Genomic DNA, 22693 nt, shown 5'->3' with positions numbered 1-22693 from the left:
TTTACAATTGCATTTCAGTCCAGAGGCACGTTAAAAAAGAAAGAATCAAAGAAAATATTAACACACCACTTGTACCTGTGCATGAGAGACTTTGGTCATCACATCGGAGAAGATACGGAAATCTTTTTTTCATTATACGATGCCAAAAAACAAAAGTATATTTCGGAACGGTTCCTAGTCAAAATTTCCAAAGAAGGATTTTCTAACTACATAGAAAAACTCCATATTAATTGCACTGTTTTTACTGTAAGTGTACAGTCGAACACAGTGTCTGTCCATTTACGAGTAATTTTAGGATTTAGGAAACACAGATCTTACAAAGGATACATATATTATAGCGCATGTGATGAGAATAGGCAAAATGCTGTATTCGGAAAGTTCGAAAAAGACTGACAAAAATGCTCCGGCATTAACCCAAGTATTTAAGAGGCCACACGGGGTAGCTGTGCAAAATTTAAGTGATATGGTCTCTCATAAAGATGGAGACTCGGAGGAGAAGGAGTTCACGTTAAAGGTTTGTACGAAGATTCTTGGACTGATTTTCGTAAGCTAAGATTGTAGGTATATCAAGGGGAAGAAAAAGATTTTCATCAGTTACACGAGTTGATTATACGACAAACGGGAAAATATAGTGCTTTATCTTGTCAACCAAATTATGGTATCATTCTCTCGTTAAAACTTTTACATGGCGAATTAAAACAAATAAAGGAAGAGAATCCGCTGTTGTTTAAAAATATGAGCTTGACAAATAAACTTGGGTTTCCCGATGTAATAATGCCCGGCGATGTGCGAAACGATCTATATATTTTGTTGGAGAAGGGCGAGTTTGAGCGAGGTGGTAAATCGACCGGTAAAAATATTGAGGTTACAATTTTGGTGTTGGATAGCGAAAAAAATATTGTTAAGGTATGTATTGATTTTATCACGTGAGTTTTTGGTGTTAAATTCCGTTTGCGTAGAATTGTTTATGGGGTGCTTCTGGTTTGGAGGGCACCACAGAATACAACTCGATGATCATATACCATCACAATTCCCCTTCTTGGGCAGAAAATGTTCGGCTCACACTTCCTATTGATAAATTTGCAGGTGCTCATATACGACTTGAGTATAGGCATTGTTCAAGTAAGTATTTCAATTTGAATTGAACTTTCAGTATTACCCCAATTGTACACTCAATAATTGAGTTGATCACAGAAAAACATAAAATGGGAAAAAAAAACTTAGTACTTTTTTTTTGTAAAATGAATTTGATGTTAATAATTTACCCGCTCCCTTCCGTTACGTCTAAGCCACATTGCTACGCAAATTTAGATGCAAAGCTACTTAAAGGCACCCAATCATTGTATGTTGGTCGCCATGTAAGTCAGGATGAAACTATTTTAGTGTCATGGTTCAAATTCGTCGAACGAACGTAATACTCTAAAATAGTGATTTTCTTAACATTTTTCTGAATAAATGTTATTCAATTCTTTTTTCGAAAAAAATTTAGTATCCCGGAATTGCTTGTATATAATTGGCTAGTCAACACAGATATAGAAATCAAAAGAAGCAAAGAAGCGGAAAAGAGGCAGAGAAGTAAACTTTCTCTGCCTCTTTTCAGCTTCTCTGCTCCTAGCAACAAAACAATACTACGCTGTTTGAATATCATCAGCGAAATGTCGCATTTGGCGTACGTAAAAAAAACACTTGAGCAGTGTGGAACTTAACTAACTTCTGGAATCCGTGACCGTTACGGGTGCACACTATTTTTTTGACTCAATGCGGGCGACCAAGGAGGCGCCGGGGGGGGGGGGCGCCTCGATGTTAATCGAAATTTCTGGAATATTCGTAACATGTGGTTCAAGTATCAATTGTCATTCTCTTTGAGTGGTCACCTGGAAGTGTTACATATTACGTTTCCAATGTCGGTGCTGAGAAATTCTAGAAGCAAGGATTTTATTATTTACAACTGCACAAATTCTTGTCTTCATAATGGTTTGACATTAACACACAATAAGAAAAATAAATAGTTTGGAAATATCTGATAAATGAGAAGGGCCTCTTTGAGTCTTTAGACTAGACTAGAAATTGAACCTGACGCATGTTGAGCGTTTTTGGTTTATTTGTGGGTAGAAGAATAACATCAAATACCTAAAATTGAGCATGTTAGAAAGCTGAAAGATTATCAAATGGTACGTCATTTATGAATGAAACATTTTTAGCACGTGAAAAAAATGACAAGAAATTATTCGGTTTCTCCTTCATACGATTAATGGACAAGGAAGGTGCGGCCGTACTCGACGGGCAACACGAGTTGTACATTTACAAATGTGAAGATGCAGACAAACTGCTTAATTGTGGGTACTTATCCTTTCCGTACTGGAGTAAGGATTGTGAGGGCAACCACGACGCCATTGGAACCTTCTCACGTAGTCACAAGGAAGTTGTGGTAGTTAAAACATTGCTATGTTCGACGAAATTAACGCAGAACGGTAAGACGGGGTGATACTTGAACTTTGGTTTGATCTTTCTTTGCAGTCGACTTATTATCATTATTACGCTGGAAATCGCACCCTGAGAGAATTCAAGAGTCGTTACAAAGAGTATTACGTTTAGGTGACGAGGAGCTTGTCAAATTTTTACAAGACGTTTTAGATGCGCTCTTCGCATTATTTTCGACTGAAGACGGAAATTCCACGCAACACAGTGGCTTAGTTTTTCACGTTTTGGTTTCGATTTTCAGTTTGTTGGACGAGTCCAAGTTTCAACATTTTAAACCGGTACTTGATGCTTACATTAAGGAGCATTTTGCTGCGGCGTTAGTGTACAAGTGAGTAACCCTAGCGGTCACTTAGAGAGTTACTAAATGAATTACTCAGAGGACTACTGACAAGCGTTCAACATTGTGCGGATTGGGTTTTGTCAACCGACAAGCAAGAGCCGATCCAAAAATGTTTTAAAAGTTTGGAATACATTTTCAAGTTAATTATTCAAAGCAGAATGCTGTTTTCGCGGGCAACGGGTGGCCAGTATGAAGACAGTTTTCGGCGCGATTTGCAAAGTGTGTTCTCAGCATTGAACAACATGATGGGTATTGCTACATCGGTTATTATACCGACACAGGTATGTTTATTACACTAGTGCATTTCTTTGGAACAAGGATTTTAGGTTGCATTGCTGTTGTCAATTAGCGCCGTCTATGAGCTTCTGATAGATGTATTGCCTATAATGGAGGTAACAAAATGGGCTGTGTTGTTACTAGATTCCTTGCCACGAGAACTACCGGCGCAATTGGTTCAAGCGAAATTAATGGCAATTAAGAACTTGGTTACCAGTAAAATTTTCCAGGAGGATGGTATGTCCCAGTTGTTTTACCACCTACTTATCATTCAGTTTTGTAGACTCGAGAAATATGTTGTTGGCGAATGCCTGCAAACATTTACGCTATCACTTGGTTCACAGGGATGAGTTACGCTTGTGCACCGAAATACTAGGCGAAATTTTAGGCTTCTTATGCAAACAAAAAAAGCACTGTGAAGAACAGGGCAAGATCAATAATTGTATTCACCACGATGTGGACACGCTTTGTATTAACACATTTGACGTTTTAATTCAAACAGTATTAGCGATAATTGATAAGAATATAACTGTGATTGTAAGTTTCCACTGGTAGATACCAGGTGTGCTGTTAACGTATGCTTCCAGGGCCAATTGGTCGCGTGCTTAATCGGATGCCTGCAATTATTCGACGAATTTCACTACAAACGTTTGTGGGAAACTCTAATGGGCTCAAGTCACGACCGTAAACCTCTAAAAGATTTTTTAATGCGCGCATTTCTTGTCTTTCGCCAGTTAGTTAAGCAAGAAGTTTATCCACCCGATTGGCTCGTTATTAAGATGGTAGCCAACAACGTAATGTTAAAAGCGCTTCAGGAACTCGCACAACCTCTCGCGTTCAAATTCTTAGATACTCGAACTGGCTATTTCGACAAAGAGGTATAAACTTGTCTCTGAGCTTAATTGATTGGTTGTTTTCAGTTGTGGACCAGCTATTTTAATCTTGCAGTTGACTATTTAACGCAACAGTCCTTGCAGTTGGAGCAATTCTCTGAGGTTAAGAGAGAGAAAATCATTGAAAAGTACGGAGACATGCGCGTACTTATGGGATTCCAAATACTTTCGATGTGGTCTCAGCTCGGTTCGTCAAAGTGTCTCTGAATCACTAACTTATACTGGGATTTTAGGTGAACATAAGCTACACTTTATACCGTCAATGGTGGGACCATTTTTAGAGGTTACTTTAGTACCCGAAATTGAGTTGCGGAAGGCAACTTTACATATCTTCTTTGATATGATGGAGTGTGAGCAGAAGGTTCGTGGGAATTTTAGACAGGTGGAGAGTGAGCTGATCGATAAATTGGATATTTTAATTTCGGAAAATAAAGGGGACGATGAATATAGGAGGCTATTTAATACAATGTAAGTTATTATTATTATTACTATTTTCTTTTTTTACTAACATTAACCTGCTCTACTTTATGCTATCAGGGAACATTTAAGTGCAGTGTAAGTGTATTTGTGGTTAATTTTTTTAAAAATTGATACGCCTGTTATACAGTATAACCTTGCGAATCAAAATTCCATTCCTGGGAGCAGATTACTGGGTGTATTCTCCTTCCGTTCTCTAGGCACATTTTGTGCAGATATTCTTCTACAATCGTTTCCACCTTTGCGTCACCTGTTTGTAAACCATTCTTTATTCTCCATCACATTTCAATACATGAGCGAGAAAGAGATCTAACAATTTGAAATACCCACAAAAGGCGTTTGACCTTTGGATAGTCAAACGAATGTGTCAGCTTAAACTTATTATTTAAGTTTGCATAATTTGCCTCTTGGGCCTTTGGTGCCACTGCCCACTAGTATATTGCTCACTATTAAGATTTTTTATTGATATTATTGACAAGGTAATTTCCAATTTGGGCACAAATAGGAAGAAGTCTTGGGGATCACCATCAAATTTCACAATTAGGCCTCCTCGCCTTTTCAAGATCTTTGAGCGTTTGAGGCTCACCTAATTCTGGAGAGGATTAGAGATCGTCAGAAAGCTCGGGAAAGAAATAGAAGGCGCTCCAAAGAAGGTTTTTGGTCCTTTCCAGTGTTCTTTTGAGAAAAAAGGCCGTTACTTTGAGCTTTTAATTCTCTTATTTTACATCACTTCCACTTTTTCACATCTCAACTAAAAAGATACAAACTACAAACCGTCCATATATTAAAAGTGTAGCTTTTTGAACGAGAATGATAGAAATATTAATAACTACATTTTGTACATTTAAAATATTTACATAATAGTGCATTATGCAGGATGTTGCTAAATATAAGGTACAAGGAGGTTCAAATTCGCGGCTCACCATTGTGATCTTCGTAACGGTAAGAGATACAGTGTTGGTTAAATAGGGGCAAAGTTGCCTCTTTTTGTGATTAAAAAACGCATTTGAAATTTTTGAAAGATCTTTTGACTGAGATATCACCAAAAAACTGAAAATGTCAAATTTTGTTTTCATTTTACATGGTCGGAAATGGACGGTTCTCGTTACCACCTTCTATGGGAAATCTGAATCTGAATTTCCAGAACACGCTAAATGTATAAGCTACAGGCTAATACTTTCTTATTACTTATGGGCTCCATATTGGATTTTTACGCAAAGAGATACAGGGCAAAAAACGAAAAGAGTTCCAAATAAAGCCAGGGCCAACTGGGCCATTTTAAGAATTTTCTTTTATTCACTCATACAATTTACCAGCGGCGCACCGAAAAAAGTTCAGGGGTACATGACACCTAAAAAAACATAACCTTGTAGATTCTCACTACCATTGACACGACGATGTAAGTCCTTCAGCATAACTTATATTTCAAATTTGAGCTAAATATCTCCTAAAAAATAATGAAATTATAACACCTTGTAGAACGGGGCGTTTGCGGATTTTATATGAACTTTTAGTCATAAAATAAGCCAAAGAATTAGCCCCTTCTGTATGTACATCATATTTAGTAACACCCTGTATATCATACGCATGGCATTAGTGATCTCAAGCAAAACTTATGGTATTCTGATGAAAGGTCTCATTGAAATTGGTTTCTCGAAACTATAACTTTCCTGCGCAACTCCTTTTTGAGACCAGTCGATGGTGGTTGAGATTGAGTTTCGTACCTCTTATCAAAATGGGGGGGGGGGGGGGGGGTGTACTGGTTTTATCCTTCACGGTACTGTAATGAAACGTCTCAATGAAAGGAATCAATTTCTATCAACCATAATAATATTACTCCTCCTCAACCGATTATCATGATCGGTTATAATTCCTTATATTTCAAGATTGGATTGTGGGAGGAGGGTACTCTCAAGGGGTGGATCTTCTAGACGAGACACATCTACTGGCGATGTGAAAACTTAATCGTGAATATCTCGTAAATTTTGGAGGAATGCAATTTTCTACTGTTATCCTATGGTCGAACCACAATAAGAAGTAGGTACACCTTCAAATTCGAAATAAGCAAAATTCCCAGTTGGAAGTTGATAGTAGTAGATTATTAAACGATAATCAATAATACGCTATTGACGTGTGGACATGAAGTGAAGTCACATTGGCTAGTTGGCTGATTTATTTTCTCGTCACAAACAAAACACTTCCTGCTGATTTTGATGACACAATGCTCACGGCATCGTTAAATGTGACACCAAAACATCCCACTGAAACAAATAAAACAAAACACTAAATATTTAAATGTGAGGCAAAAATGTTTTTTTTTTTAAATTACCGACTTTCCAGAGCACATATCTCAAAAACTGGACGAGATATCGAAAACTTGACTGAGTAAAACTTGTAGCAAACTTAAGCATTGTTCATTTTGCATTGAGTGGTCATGTTGCTAGGGCGTATAGTTTTCAAGATATAAACGGAAAACCTAAATTCAACCTTGTGTTCATTAAAAGCGTTCATCCGATATCGGAACGAGATATCACATGCGGTAAATCGCGTCGCTGTCGCAAAGTGTGCAAACGCCCTAAGCCAAAGTTCCAAATCTATCATTCATCTATCAGTTGCTTAGGAACACCATTTTATAGTGTATACTTATCGAATTTGATTTATCAAGGTTATATTGTATTCCTTACATTGTAGTCATTTTAATCTGAATAACTTGATTAAAGGTTACTGGATAGAGTGCAGTCGGAAGATCCGGCATGGAAAGACAGTGGAGCAGCTTTTATTAGTTCGGTGACACGGTTGCTTGAACGACTCTTAGACTACCGCAGTGTAATACAGGGTGACGAAAATCGCGACAAACGCATGTCGTGTACTTTTAATTTGCTTGTGAGTATTCGACTGGTCCAACAAAAAGACATGTAGGTGTTTTAGAACTTCTACAAAAATGAATTCAATCGCAAGGAGATGTATTTGCGCTACATTTATAAATTACACGATCTGCATATGTCGGCTGATAACTTTACAGAGGCGGGCTTCACGATGATGTTATATGCCGATCAGCTATCCTGGACCAGTAATACATTAGTTGTAGATTCAAATTATGCTGGTTATAGGGAGTGTGAAGTGAAAGAAAAATTGTATCATTTAATTATTAGCCATTTTGATAGGGGAAAGGTTTGTATGCGATCTGGAATCTTTTAAAGCTAATGCGCATGATTTTAGTGTTGGGAAAAAGGCATACCACTGCTCAAAGAGTTGGCTAATCTCTACGAAACACAGCTATTTAACTATAAAGCTTTAAGCGATATTTTAAAATATCAAGCGAAATTTTATGACAATATTTTAACACAACTCCGTCCCGAACCGGAATACTTTCGTGTCGGATTTTATGGTTTAAGTTTTCCGCTTTTTGTTAGAGTAAGTCTTGTACACATTTTCGCCAATCACCTAACTTTTACCTTTCAGAATAAACAATTTATTTATAGAGGTTTAGAGTATGAAAGAATAGGCGCATTTACACAACGATTACAGACTGAATTTCCATCCGCACATATCCTTACGAAAAATACGCCTCCTGATGATACTATAATTAATTCAGAAGGACAATGTATCCTTTATTTATTTTGCCTTATTTTATTTTGCCTTTATTTTTGAGTGGACGGGGTTTGAGCCAAGGCTGCTCTACCAACCCAACTCACTATACATTTACAAATATCCATACCCGAACCCGGATTCGAACCAGGGACTCTTAGCACCACAGTTTAGCTTTAACTGAACTGCGCCACACGGGCCTTTAACTAGTTTTATTATCCCTCAAAATGTTAATGTTACATTACGGATCTTGAATTACTGTCAAATTGTTCTGTGTAATTTCCTTGACACATGCATCCAGTTATACAGATAAGTAATGTGAAACCGATCCCCGAACCCAACCCCATAGTATTAGCGAGCGATATACCCGAAAAAATATCTCGCTTTTATCATTACAACGATGTCAGACGTTTTCAGTGTGACCGTCCAGTTAACAAAGGTATTGTAGACAAGGATAACGAAATTAAGGTATGGCTCCTGGTGGTAAGTTGCTGAAATTAATCGCGTATGTTACGCAGACATTATGGATAGAGAGAACGATTTTGGAAATTGAGAGCTTACTACCTGGAATATTGAGATGCTTCGAGGTAGTGACAAGGCATACCGAAGAAATTGCACCAGTTCAATATGCGTGCGAGACGATGGAGTCTGTGGAAAAAGAAGTTCGTCATCTCATTGTCGTGTACACTGCAGAACCGAAAAGGAACCTGAATCCGTTTACGATGCGCTTACAAGGAATTATTGACGCCAACGTTCAGGGTGGGATCAGCAAATATCAGCAGGCGTTCTTTACTCAGGAGTTCACGAAATTATTTCCCGAGCATATGACGCACGTGTACAGACTAAAAAATCTAATTTTCGATGCCATGCAGGTGTTAGCTTGCGGATTAGAACTGCATGGGAAATTGGCGCCCAGTGGCGTGCAACCTTTACATCAACGACTTTTAGAGCGATTTGCACAATTGCGCCATAGTTTAGGTTCGATTAACAAATTAAAACGGCAACAATCGGAGAGTATTGTGAAGTAAGTTTGGTAAAATTTTATTTCACGAGTGATATAATTTCAATTTTAGTACTCCACTACCTCCATTACCAATAGATAAATTACACTTCAACGAGAATCATAGTAATCGGTCTTCTGGGTCAAGTGGAATTTATGGGCAGATGTACGAACAACAAATATTAGAAAACGACGATATTTACACAAAACCAATGGTATTTAATCGTAATTCTAGTAGCCAAGTAACTTTCTATGTAAATCAGCATGTTGTAAGTTATAAACATCATTGCATGTGATTACTAAACTTCTTCTTTTTGTACTAACCTCAATCAATAAATTCTTTTTGAAATTTCTGGTTTGATCACCTATTTGCTTCTATTAGGAGTTCTTAGACCGCCTTGGACCTAGCCGTGAAAATTTAACACTCCCAATGGTGTCTACCGCACCTCCGATACCGCAAAGGGAAAACAGGCCACGTTCCCAAGGATACAATACCACACCAACCAATCCTTTGGACTCGGCCCGTACGCCGACAAGAGGAAGTGTCGATTATTCTAGTTTACCTCCCATGAAGTCACGGTAGGTCGAATATTTGGCAAGTAGGTTTACGTCATTTGTGTTTCCCAGGGATTTGGACACCTCCGAAATTGTTCTACCTCCGAAACCAACTCACAGTCGCGAGCGATCCCTAACCAAGCCACCTTCTCCGCGTTTGCTTAGGCATTCTGTCGCCACGCCAACCGAATCAACTATGCGAAATTCGTGGCCGGAGAGTGGTACGGAGGAAGCGCCGCCATTACCTCCAAGATCGCATAGTAAGTTAAAATTATTATTAATATTACCAGTTCCCCAGCTGGCCAGCAATGGGTCTAATATGAATTGAAATAAAAATTATAGGCAATAGTGTTTTGTTTCAATGTGGTACTTATACATAGAGAGTTTTTCTTAATAGTGAACATAAAATGCAAAAACAAAAAAGGCTTACTAACTAATTTGTGCAATTAAACTCATAGAATTAGCAAAACTTCCGCTTCACGTGCTTGTTGAAAGAGTCTCTTCCGGATAGGAATGAAAATGTTATGATTTGGGACTTGTGCGTTTTGGCACGAAAGGAATCCAGAGATGGCGTTAGTTACACTCTAATTATGCCCACTTAGATGTTACAGGGGTTCTCTGACTAGTTCTCAAAACAAATCCAAAACATTATGGAATTTGATCAAATACAATAATAATAACCCAGCTAAAGATCGTGACATTATGTTGTTAATTCCCACAACTAACGAAGTGACATCAGATATCTTAAAAGTATGTAAGATGTTCGTCAAACACTTCAGTAGTTCACAAGCGCGACCTAATAGCCTAAAGGGCACAACGTCCAAACAACACAACCCTGTCAGCATGTTTTTTGATCCGGTATTGGCTAAGGATATATATAATGTTATCACGCCTTTGCCCAATAAGAAATCTTCAGGAGACGATGGAATCACCATCATGGTCTGTAAAGCAAATGCGCATAAGATATCAACTCGATTAGCTGAACTGATAAATGCTTCATTCGTCCAGGGTAAATTTCCTGATTCATTAAAGTTAGCTTTGATAACACCGATATTAAAAAAAGGCGATCCAAAAATAATAAAAAATTACAGACCTATTTCTATCCTAAGCGTCTTCTCAAAGATAGAGAAGATTTTTGTTGCTAAGCTGTGGCCCTTTTTGGACAAACATAAAATCGTCACTGATCGCCAGTACGGTTTTCGCCCAGGTTGTTCCACCGCTACAGCAAATTTCGAGTACATCCAGCATTTATTCGACGAACTTGATGAAAAAAGAGTAGTTGTATCCGTGCAGTTCGATTTATCAAGTGCGTTTGACAGCGTCGATTGTCACATGGTATGCGACAAATTAGAAGCTTATGGCATCAGAGGAAACATTAACTCATGGATATCATCGTATCTCCAACATAGGAAGCTGCGAGTTAAAATACACAGAAACCTGTCGGACATCTACAACACAGACATGGGTACCCCTCAGGGTAGCGTACTTGGTCCTATAATATTTCTTCTCATCATTAATGATCTCCCAGAATACATTCAAGACGCAAAAATTTTCATGTACGCTGATGACACCACCGTTGCAGTTAGTGGACACAACGCAAATGAAGTTTCCATCAAAGTAAACAAAGTTTTACAACAATTTGACATATGGTGTTCTACAAATGGGTTGACCATTAATTACTGTAAAACCGTATTCACAGAAATTCACTCTGTCTACACCGCACCAAGTACTTTTTCCTTTAAGATGAAGGGTAATAATATTCCTAGGGTCAACAATGCTAAATTTTTAGACATTGTCATTGATCCTAATTTGTCCTGGATCGATCATGTCTCTAATGTCTGTGCAAAACTCAACCAAGCCTTCTATGTAATATTAAACCTAAAAAACACAATTCGAGGAGATGCACTGCTACAAGTATATTACGCTTTAGTGTACTCTGCACTTAGTTATAACGTCATCGTCTGGGGTGGCTCTTGTTATTCTGACCGTGTTTTTATTTTACAAAAAAGAATCCTGCGACTTATATTTAATTTAATCCCTACCCAAACGTGTCGGGATATTTTTCGCGAACACAACATTTTAACATTTTTTTCTGTGTACCTGTATACTTGTCTTGTACATATTTTTAGGAATAGGAGTAAATTCGTGACCCACAGTGACATACACAATCACAACACTAGATCAAAGGGTAAAATTTGCTTAAATAAACCAAATCATACATTTTTTAAGAGATCTCCGGCGTACAATGCTTGCCGTTACTTTAATGCACTGCCTAGGTCATATAATGTAAACTGTATACCGAAGTTTAAACAAAAAATTAAATCTATGTTGATACATAACGCGTTCTATAACGAAAAAGAATTTTTTGATTTTGTGAAGACCACCTCGTAAATGTATTGTTTGTGACCATGTATTACAATGTGAAATTGTTTTTTACTAAATAAAAAAAAAAAAAATAATAATACCGTGAACAACAATCATGAGTTCTTTGTAATGGAGAAAATAAATTGTTAAATCAACTTAATTGGCCAGTGCTTTTCCGTCCCTGTAATGCATCCTGTAACAGGGGATTCCTCTCTGGAACAAGCATTTCATTTGTTATTACTTGATTAAAATCAACTGGTCTGTAAGGTTCGCAGGACTTGGCACCACTTGGTTAACCTGTTATTTATGACTGCTAAGGTGTAGGTGGTGTAATTGTAAGCACGTCTATAGTTTTGTCGAATTGTGCAAATAAAATCCCAAAATTCTGTGTCCACTTGACAAAGTGTTCTTATGGTCGTAAACAAAATAAATCACAACATTGTACAGGATGACCCGTTTCACACCTCCAATGCCAAACCCAAATTATTATCACAGCATATAAATTTTCAACTGCAGGGTGGCTCGCTCTCATTGTTGGCAATTTGGCATTATTTCAACATAGAAAAACGAGACCCCCTGCAGTGTACACCACAATATTAGTGAAATATTGCCCAAAAATAACTAACCAAAACAGTGAAATCAAAGTACCATGAGCAAGAGCGCAAAAACTTGCAATTTCATCTCTATTTTTTACTTTTCTCCACATACGTATTTCAAACCTGTAACATAAAGTTCCTTGTGAATACTTGGAAATAGGGCCATCATACTGAAATATTACTAAATACGTCATAGCTTTTGCTCTATTTTTACAAAAATTTTGTTATAACATTCAAATTTCAGCTCCTGACAAACGACCTGGTTCCATTACTCTCAGCGAACCACCTCCAAATATTCCTAAAAGGGGACAAAAGAAACTATCCACCACATCAATATTTAGCATAGACTCGATCGTCGACATTTCCCTTGAAGATTTGAACCCAGACATCACAGCGGCAATTACTACACAACCGGAACCAGACGGTCACGATCTGCGCGATTCAGGCATTAGTATTACAGATAACTCGCACCTTAACAACTTCAATAACACCTGCTACGAAGAATTCGACTTACGTACGCATCAACAGGAGATGAACATCAATTCGAGTCCGCAAGAGTTTAGCCCCAAAATGGAAAATCCCCCTCCTATACCACCGAAGGCGACTTTAGGTTTACAGTTAAGTTTAAATTCTAGTTTCGATTTAGGTAGCGGTAGCTTAGAACGTAAACCGAAGCCGGCTGAAGCCGATGTGTCTTCTCCCGGAAATTACTCGGTACCTAAATTACAAAACGAAAATGGGGACGTTGGTAAAAGTAGCGAAAATCCGTGTTAGTAATAGTGTGATTACGGTTTCATTTCAAACGTAAGCATTCCCAAGAGTATTTATTCCAGAAATCCGAGAATGTGCGGGTCATTTTTTTAATATTGTGAAGTATTTTCTTATGCAATGAATTTTATTGTCTATTTAATGTGTATAGTCGTATATTGAGTGGGTCACATGAAGTAAGCAAAATGTATTGTTGGGCCTAATGTCTGCTTTGCTTCCTTTGAAATGGACCCTCGTTCAGGCCATTAGTGAAAGTATAGTCGGGTGTCATATATTTTTTAATATAACAGAGTGCCAACGTTACATATTAGCAATACATAGTGTCATTTGCTACTGTTAAAATCAGGGCAACATTTAATGCTATTTTGGAGTTACAACTTTATAGTAAATATTGACTCTTGATTATTTGCTTTGCGCCTGCACTGGTACACTTTGAGTAATTTATCAAATGATTGGGGTTAAGTGCCAGTATGCTATTTTGTCTACTCTAAAAATAATGGATGGTATTCGCAAAGAATAGTAAATATAAAGAGTTCGCTATTGATGAGGTTAATGAAACGTTGACATTTGGATTTTCAAATTCTTGTGGGCACAGGTAGATATTCTGTACAAAGTGTTGCTTACCGAAACTATATCAGCAGTTTGGGCGTTGTTGTTCCCCCAGAGACGCGTTGAAGTAGATATAGGGCCATGTGACGTTATAGACAGTGAGTTCTAGCTCACGAGTTTGGCCGATAGGCCTGTGCAATACATTAAACAGGTCAGTTTCACAGGTGAAACAGGTTGTTTAATATGAACAAGTCTATTGAACAGTCATGTTTCTCTATGAAACAGACCTATTTGGAAGCACAATTCTGGCGTGTTACATGAATTTCGCCCAAATGCGTGCTCTAGAAAATCACTGTCTGTAACGCCACCCTCCTGTCTGGCATAGGTGGCCATATATCTACTCAACTGGTAGGATTCTTGTGTCTGCCCAGATATTTGCAATGAATGTTGATGCTACCTACATACAATGCTGTGTTGCCAAAGTACATCAAACTGAATGTACTTTCGCAAATGCATATCCGAATATAAATTCTTCTTCTTAAAATTTACACATATATGCGTTTAGCGTTAAATCTCTTTATATTTGTTAATCTTTGATAATGCCTGGTCCGAAAAAACTTACCATGACATTTTAGGCCCTAAAGTTGCCACATTTGTGGTATTTAAAGACCTATTTCTACATCTGAATAATTGAGAGTCCTCAATTGTAGCCAGGATACAGAAAAGTCTGTCACAGAATATGAATGTAAAAAAATGGTACAACAATTAATATTAATTAGTGCCTGGTCGCCTTATAATTGAACTGTCATGTGCTCACGTAACGTTTTCGATATGCCACCAAGGCGTTTAGTTGTCAACTTTTCAGTATTCAAGCTATTATTGCATACTCATTCGAAACACAAAAGATTTTTATCAGTTGCTGTTTTTTATTCTGCAAATCAATGTTATTTGCTTGATTATATTTGATGGGTTTTTGAAGCAAAGTGGTGCTAATTATACAAACATGTTACAATTTTTTCATACATTAAAAGTTTTTGAGTATGTTGTTTTGGAAGCAGTTCCTATATGTTTGGAATATCTGTTATGAAATGCTCCTACATTTTACTGTATGTTTAAATTGTTCTTTTTATTACAATTTTTAAGTATTTTAATATCAACATACTAGTCATAAATGATATTTATAAACAAAGTCTTTAATAGTCATATATTTTGTACTATTGACCAAGTATTGTAATTCTTAGTAGAATTCGTAATTGTATTGTCTCTACTTGTAAGTTATGAGATAGAGAAGTAAAGTTTATGAAATGTGTGTTATTCCTTACATAACATTACAATTTATGCAATCATTATGCTCCTTTCAAAGAAATAAGTAACCGACTCAGCTACAAACAAGGCAGTAGAGAATAATGCCAATCTTTAGTTTGTTGTTCAAAAACATCAACCCTCCACCCATCGACAGTAATCTCAAACATTACAGTGATACAAAGGAAGTCGCTGTTACTCCTGCAAATCGCCCAATATCTACTTCATATAGTCGTGCTCCTAGTTCCAGTGCCGTCGGTGGAGCCTCACTTAAAACATTAAAATTACGGAACTTAGAAGAGGTAATCGTGCTGGTGGCAATTATAGTAATACAAACAACTACAAAGTTAGAAGTCATCTCTAAGTTACCTTAAAGTTTGAACACTACCTACTCTGAAGTATTGCTCACATCATTGTAGACATATATTTTTAATTGAAGGAATAGTGGCGGTCATTAATCCAAAGGAAGGTGGTATAATGGTAAAATAATAATAAATATCCATAAATCTGAACATGTAAAATTAAACTATTTAAGATACATATAATAAATTGAAAGAATGATTGCCAAATGCTACAATTTTTTTCCCTTTGCGTTCGTTGAAGCATGGATCCTGGACATCCTTTTTTATTAGAAAATTGATTAAAAAACGAAAATTAGAATGGGGCTAAGTAGTGGGGCAATAAAATGACCCCTTTAGGGTCCTATTCACTTTAGCGAGTTGCTCAAGTCGTTGATGTAATTACGTTCTGGATTACTAAAAATGCAGCTTGGGCAGTCACCATATGTTATTGTATCAATACGCAACCACTTTACTCTGTAATTACACCACTAATCTATTTTTATTTATTTATTACACTGCCGCCAAAAAGCCGCCTTGCAAGCTGTTTTTTCATAAACAACTAAATTTTGGATAACCAATTACAAACCCTTGTGGAACTTCAAAGTGCAGTTAGATTGGATGAGCTTATACCAGCCATTATTGTTACTTACCCACATATATTACATATATGCTTACCCATTACCATTGAACTATATACTCTGTAACTGGAACGGCATCGAGCGCCAAAATCGCGTGCCGCAATGATTTTAGGCAACCAGCATAACGTAGGTATTCTCATCCTTGTCTGGCACGTTGTTTTGTATTGCATATGCAGGACCGATCACACGTATTTGGTTAAAAATACAGATAAGTACATAAACTGGGAGGTTGGGGCCTTAGAAAGATAAAGATAAATGCTTGCCGATGCTTTTATAAGAGCCAATATCGATTTGTTAATGGAATATCTTAAAATATATACTTAATAATGTGGTAAACTGCGCCATTTCTCACTCACACACTCACATACTTGATTCTTGAAGTTACAAGTGTAATGTCAATTAATGTCATTCATGGTGGCTCGACGCATTCCATTTACTTATTAACGTAAAATAAAGTTATAAACATTGGTTGTGTTCGTTTGTAACGTACACTTTACATATATTAGCAAGGAGGTACCTAATATATATATTACAATTGGCGTCGAGGTAAAAGTAAATCTAAAAAAGCACTTTTTTTCAGAATAAAATGAGTTTAAAGAATCATGGTTACTTTAAGAGCAAAAATTCAATTTACTCGTAGTGGTAATTGGACCAGAGGGTTAATTGCGCTACTTATATAACCCAGTTTTCTTCCAAGATGAAATGTACACCGAGTTATATGAGGTCAGAATTACACCTTCTACAAAAGGTCTCCCATATTTTCCGGAACTCACCTTTATAACTTGACCCCAAAAAAACTCAAGACCTGCAAATCCTTCGGAATATTTCGTAGGGAATTAAAAAAGTTTTTCAAATGTAACTGCTTCTACACCATTAAAGCATATGTGGATGGATATGGATGTAGAAAATGCAAACCGTGATATTTTCTACTCTAACTTTTGTGATATACCTGTGTGATATGTGTACCTATGCTTTTATATTTTATCTTTACACTTTGACGCCTCTTAATGTACGTTCATTGTACGCCGAAGGAATCGGTAATAAATAAAAAAATCAATCCTTAAAGGTATTTTTCGCCCCATTAGTGAGCAGTATCAATAATAATGTTGAGTAAAAAATTAAATAATAAAGCATATTCAAATTAGTAAGTCAAAACGGCTTTATAGGTTTTGGTGGCTTTAACGCTTTTCTTCATATGATGCTCTCTAGCGAGTGGAATCATTGAATTAGTATTAAACAGTGGGAAAGAAGAATTATCATTCATAAGGACAGTATAAATGAGTGTGAGGTACATTAGTAAAGAAATCTGAGCGGTGCAAATGCCGTCATGCGCAAAAATATTAAATGCGCGCGTCGAGGTTGAAAAATGTTATCAAAACGTACCCATGAAATTGAATATTTGAATTTTTATTATAAAAATGATTGCACGTATATGCAACATAATTCATGACTATTCTAGCAAATCTCTTAATAACTTATTTTAGACAAAAATAAGGAAAATGTAAGACGTAGTATAAACCATCCCATAAGCCCACATGAGTGGAACAAGGTAAGGGATACCTACCTCTACCCATCTCTCTCTCACAAAAATTCTCCACGGCCCCTGGCAACGGTTTATTACGGGCGATGCCGTTCCAGTTACAGAGTATATAGTTCAATGCCCATTACTTATTACAGGACTACCAAACTTAAAAATGTTGGTTTACAGGAAATTTAAACTAATAATTATTTTTGATCGCTCGGTATAAGAAACGGATAGGATCCACATTCACAAATGACGTGCAGGATGTGATATTAGACACAGCCAAACAATTTAAATTTTACTGCCATGTGTTGTGTTTACATATTATTTACAATTCTTAAAATTTAAATAATGTCCGTTGAAGTGTGTTACACATCGTGCTCGTCTAATCAAACCCCAACCTGCGTAAACTGGGGTAAAAATAACTTGATTTGCTTTGCGTCCTGCAATTCCATTCGAATTTACGATCCTTGGGTAAGACATAACCTTCAAATTGCTCATTATTTTCACGTTATCTTCAAGTGGGGCAGTGGAGGAAAAATATTAAACACATTATGCGGCCATACACAACGTGTCAACTCCGTAAAATGGATTGCTGGGCCTCGGTGTGAAACCGAGCTTGTTTCCGGTTCATCGGATGGAAATGCTATTGTTTGGAGTTTGAAGGGTGACGATTATGTTTCGTTTGTACTGAGAGGTCACGAATCAAACGTTAACATTGTGGACTGTTTATATAGAGATTCTGAATGCAAAGCTGCAGTAATAGCCACTGCTTCGTTGGATTCGACGGTGAAGGTGTGGACCAGGTCAAATGTGGATGGTAGGATCCATTTTCAAACAAAGTTTTACCTAACGGAAGAATTTTAGGTGATTTTGAATTAAAACAGAATCTAGTGTTTGGTTACGGTATTGCAATGGCAATGCGGATAGCATTCCTACCGGCCACAACAACTTTGGTTATGGCTTGCGGCATGGATAACTCTAATATTCAGCTATATGTCGAGGACAATGACAGATTTTGCGAATCTGAAGTTTTGAGGGGGCATGAGAATTGGGTGCGAGGTTTAGATTTTACAGTGGATGGTATTACTTCAAGCGCTTTGGTTATTCTGTTGTTCAAAAATGATTTTAGATCGGGGCGATTTAATTTTAGCTTCTTCATCTCAAGACTCCTTGATACGTTTGTGGCGGTTTTCACATGTTTCAACCAAACCTTCTGCAGATGAGTACGAGTTAATTTTAAAAAAGAGCCGAGTTAAGACGTCGAATTATGACTGTGTGATATCATTAGAGTCAATACTAGCCGGACATGAATCTTGGGTGTATTCTGTGAATTGGAACATGAAAGATTTCACTGTTCTATCAGCTTCACTCGATAAAAGTATGATTATTTGGGGATATGATGCCAATTCCGGCTTGTGGCTGGAGAAAGTTAGAGTTGGCGAAGTTGGTGGCAATACTCTTGGTTTTTATGGGGGAATGTTTGGGCCGAATGGTGATACTATTTTAGCTCACGGCTATCATGGAGCTTTTCATATATGGAGTTGTAGTAAAGTAATTCATTATTAAGCGTTGTTTAATGTAATCATAAGGTAATTTTTATAGGAAGGTGATTCGTGGGATCCAGTTGTTACTGTAAATGGACACTTTAATGAAGTTGCTGACCTGGGTTGGGAGCCACAAGGTGAATTTTTGCTGTCAGTTTCCACAGATCAAACTACAAGAATTCATGCTCCTTGGACTTTTGGTGATAAGATAACTGTTAGTAAAGCTGCTTTGTTTATCTGCCCTTTCGAAATGTTTCTATTTTAATATATTGTCCAAAATGGGGTTATGATCAAACAATTTTCTTTTTTTAATATTAATTTCTGCATTAAATCTGAAAACACAATCTTTTTAAAACAAATGAAGATAGGTATAAAACGCTGTACATGAAATGTTTCAACAAATCAAAAATTCAATAATATATAGGGTGTATTTAAAATAATAGGTGATATTGGTCACTGTTACATGAAGCATTCTGTATAAAAAGTTTTTGTTGGAAAAAATGCGCAACTAAAAATACCATTCCACAACAGGCTCCCATTTATTATCGAATTTATTCTGTTTGGTGGATGCACAATGACAAATAATAATGACAATGACAACTTTTCATTTGTTTCTTCATTTGTTTCTTGTATAGTATAATCGATTCTGCATATGTAAGTAAAATTCTTGAGCAAACTACTCAATATAAAAAAATAGCGTTCTGATGAAGAAAAGCACAAAATTGATCATATAAAAATGGAAAAACAGGAGTAGAAATTAAAAATTTTTTTTCAAAATAAATAGAATCCCAAATGTCTAATTTGAGAGGCGGTTTTAAAGTTTTCGTTTCTTCTTTAATATTGCAACGTAAATTTAATTCTCTGATGTATTTATATAAAATTAATTATTGATGAATTTATAACGGACGTGAAATAGATTGATTTATAACATTTCAATAATTATCAGTTACTTGCAGACACTTAATTTATAAAATAACCGCGAATTTATCATTTCGACATCTATGTTAAGACTGAGATTAAACACAATTCAATTTGGTTATAAATCTAGAAGGCATCTTATATTTCACAGGAACAATGATCCACATCTGCTATAATTACTTAATTCTTATTTTCTTCATCACGCAATTCACTGGTTCTATTTTTATAATCTGAAGCCCGCGTTTGGTTTCAGACGTGGCACGAAATTTCCCGTCCGCAAGTGCACGGATACGACTTGAGTTGCATCGCCGTTTTATCCAGATACAAATTTGCGTCCGGCGCCGAAGAAAAGATAGTCCGAAGTTTCAAGGCTCCTAAGAATTTTGTACAAAACTTTTGTAGAATATGCCACATTGACGATAGCTACGAGGAATGCAAGTACACATATTAATTATTTGTTATATAACAATCATTGTTGTATTTACACAGCGGCAACTGTAGAACCGAAAGGTGCCGCCGTTCCTTCGCTTGGTTTGTCGAACAAGGCCGTTTATGAAGATGACAACGCAGATCAAGCTACGGCTAAGACTACAAAGGAGCCCTATCCTGAAGAATCATATTTCAAGGCCGTGGACCTTGCCGGTAAGATTATTTCGCGATATTTTTATCACAGGGAATTGATACAGAGCCTCCTACTGAGGAAACATTGCTGCAAAACACTTTATGGCCTGAGATTCAAAAGCTGTACGGTCACGGTTACGAAATCTACTCTTTAGCTGCTAGTCCTGACGGCGTCTTACTTGCTTCAGCTTGTAAATCGACGACAAAGGAACATGCAGCAATTTTAATATGGTAATTTCTGTCATCTCATTGTAAATTTTCTAAGTCTGACCGCAGGGATACATCAACTTGGACCCAATTACAAAAACTCTATTCTCACACCCTAACAATAGTCCAACTCGCCTTTTCCCCTGATTCCAAACATTTACTTTCCGTATCCAGGGATCGTCGTTGGTCCATATTTACTCGAGATACTGACACCAACACATTCCAGCTGAAAGGAACAACCGATAAGAAAACGGGTATACACACCAGAATTATTTGGTGTTGCGCTTGGTCGCACGATTCGCAATACTTTGCAACAGGTTCTCGTGATGGAAAAGTTGTCATTTGGGGGCGCAATCCCGATAAACCGCCAGAGGACGTTCTAGGTCAATATGAAGCAGTAGGACATGTTTTGGAGTTTAAGGGCGAATCTGTTACCGCACTTGCATTTGCTCCAGTTACAGTGGAAGGTTCCTATTTGGTAGGTGTCGGTTTCGAAAGTGGTATTATAAAACTGTACCAATGGAACGTCAAGGGTTGGGAATTGTTTTCAATTTTAGATAATCGGTTTGTACATTTTCATTAAAGTGTGAAAATATTTATGATGCTTCTTTGCAGTTCGGCTCATCACTTGACTGTGAGGCGATTGAGTTTTCGACCAGTTGTTGGTGAAGCAGGAAGCAAAGTACGAAATAATAGATTGCAATTGGCAAGTTGTGGTTCTGATTACACGCTTCGGATATACACTATTAATGTTAATGACACATGATCGAGATAATAAAATGTATATCTGTTTAGATATTTGTAATTGTTAATATGTCCTAAAAATTCCAAAACAAACAGGTATTGAAAACATTCAAGTGTATACCAATGCAAGCACGGAAACAATATACGAGATAGTCCATTTCAGAACTAAGGGCGTGTGAGAACATTTATTTAGCCCTGATCATGATATTTGAATGTTAGGTGATTCTTTGAATAAAGCTACTCAACGATTTTTCTCGCTTGAAAAAGGAGGATCTAAGTAAAAAATTGAACCCAAGGCCGTGGTAACATACCCCTATGGTTAGGTAGCACACGGGGGTGTATTTGAATGTAAAAGTGGATAGTGTCGTGCTCAGTTGTTTCGATGGCATAAAGAGTTTAAGTAGGGGCGTGAAAGCGTGGATGACGAGGCGCGGAACGGAAGACCAGTCGAGGTGAGGACGGACGCGAATGTACAGCGAATGCGCGCCCTAATCCATGAAGATCGGCGGTTAACAGTTCGAATGTTGGCCTCGGAACTGGGTATGAACCGTGAAACAGTCAGACAAATTTTAACCGACGATTTTGGGATTAAAAAGTTGTGCGCGAAGACAGTTTCAAAGAACCTTTTTGAGGAGCAATAGCAGCATTGAATGACCGTCGCAGAAGACTGTTTGGACCAAGTGGAAAACGATCCCACGCTCCTTGATCGAGTTATTATAGGCGATGAGAACTGGTTTTTCCGATACGACTCGGAAACCAAAGCCAAAGTTCACAATGGTTATCTTCGCACGCCCCCCGCCCGAAAAAAGCTGGTATGAGTAAGTCAAAGGTAAAAACGGTGGTCATTACCTTTTTTGATAGCCGTGAAATCGTCCACAAAGAATTTGTTCCACCGGGGCAAACCGTAAATTAAGTCTACTATCGCCGAGTACTCGAAAGATTGCGAAATCGAGTCATAATCCAGTT

General features: G+C 37.2%; 2 protein-coding genes across 5 annotated transcripts in view; both read left to right on the top strand.

Annotated features, from left to right (window-relative positions):
- Positions 1 to 15008, top strand: part of LOC116172092 (dedicator of cytokinesis protein 3) — a 33548-nt gene extending 18540 nt beyond the window's left edge. For 2 of the 3 annotated variants that reach the window (XM_031489224.1, XM_031489226.1), the window contains 23 exons: positions 19 to 246; positions 296 to 514; positions 562 to 906; positions 960 to 1122; positions 2202 to 2471; positions 2518 to 2809; positions 2859 to 3102; positions 3148 to 3334; positions 3381 to 3634; positions 3685 to 3975; positions 4018 to 4177; positions 4224 to 4458; positions 4528 to 4545; positions 7188 to 7350; positions 7396 to 7638; positions 7687 to 7881; positions 7930 to 8071; positions 8357 to 8523; positions 8574 to 9079; positions 9129 to 9270; positions 9438 to 9634; positions 9683 to 9870; positions 12815 to 15008. In XM_031489224.1, the coding sequence (XP_031345084.1) occupies positions 19 to 246; positions 296 to 514; positions 562 to 906; positions 960 to 1122; positions 2202 to 2471; positions 2518 to 2809; positions 2859 to 3102; positions 3148 to 3334; positions 3381 to 3634; positions 3685 to 3975; positions 4018 to 4177; positions 4224 to 4458; positions 4528 to 4545; positions 7188 to 7350; positions 7396 to 7638; positions 7687 to 7881; positions 7930 to 8071; positions 8357 to 8523; positions 8574 to 9079; positions 9129 to 9270; positions 9438 to 9634; positions 9683 to 9870; positions 12815 to 13344 (5379 nt within the window). In that variant the 3' untranslated portion in view covers positions 13345 to 15008. The remainder of the gene's footprint in view (positions 1 to 18; positions 247 to 295; positions 515 to 561; positions 907 to 959; positions 1123 to 2201; positions 2472 to 2517; positions 2810 to 2858; positions 3103 to 3147; positions 3335 to 3380; positions 3635 to 3684; positions 3976 to 4017; positions 4178 to 4223; positions 4459 to 4527; positions 4546 to 7187; positions 7351 to 7395; positions 7639 to 7686; positions 7882 to 7929; positions 8072 to 8356; positions 8524 to 8573; positions 9080 to 9128; positions 9271 to 9437; positions 9635 to 9682; positions 9871 to 12814) is intronic. The other variant, XM_031489225.1, reaches the window with a different exon arrangement.
- A 2979-nt stretch (positions 15009 to 17987) lies between these two features.
- LOC116171904 (probable elongator complex protein 2) lies at positions 17988 to 21781 on the top strand. 2 transcript variants are annotated; one of them, XM_031488938.1, is made up of 10 exons: positions 17988 to 18164; positions 18213 to 18510; positions 18558 to 18773; positions 18823 to 19244; positions 19296 to 19451; positions 20409 to 20589; positions 20645 to 20797; positions 20842 to 21007; positions 21053 to 21547; positions 21599 to 21781. In XM_031488938.1, the coding sequence occupies exons 1-10, from the start codon at positions 18042 to 18044 to the stop codon at positions 21747 to 21749; spliced, it is 2361 nt and encodes a 786-aa protein (XP_031344798.1). In that variant the 5' UTR covers positions 17988 to 18041; the 3' UTR covers positions 21750 to 21781. The 2 variants fall into 2 exon arrangements, with proteins under 2 accessions (XP_031344798.1, XP_031344797.1); XM_031488937.1 differs by having other exon boundaries at positions 17988 to 18510.
- The last annotated feature ends 912 nt before the right edge of the window (positions 21782 to 22693 follow it).

The sequence above is a fragment of the Photinus pyralis genome, unplaced genomic scaffold, assembly GCF_008802855.1.
Source record: "Photinus pyralis isolate 1611_PpyrPB1 unplaced genomic scaffold, Ppyr1.3 Ppyr1.4_LG5, whole genome shotgun sequence".
NCBI lineage: Eukaryota > Metazoa > Arthropoda > Insecta > Coleoptera > Lampyridae > Photinus > Photinus pyralis.
This window is presented reverse-complemented; position numbering and strand designations above follow the sequence as displayed.

Excerpts from the sequence above, each read along its gene's own strand:
- LOC116171904 (XM_031488937.1), top strand. The coding sequence starts at position 18,042 with ATGTCCGTTGAAGTGTGTTACACATCGTGCTCGTCTAATCAAACCCCA. Across the intron at positions 18,774-18,822 it reads TTTAGATTTTACAGTGGATG|ATCGGGGCGATTTAATTTTA; the intron begins GTATTACTTCAA and ends AAATGATTTTAG. Across the intron at positions 20,590-20,644 it reads TGACGATAGCTACGAGGAAT|CGGCAACTGTAGAACCGAAA; the intron begins GCAAGTACACAT and ends GTATTTACACAG.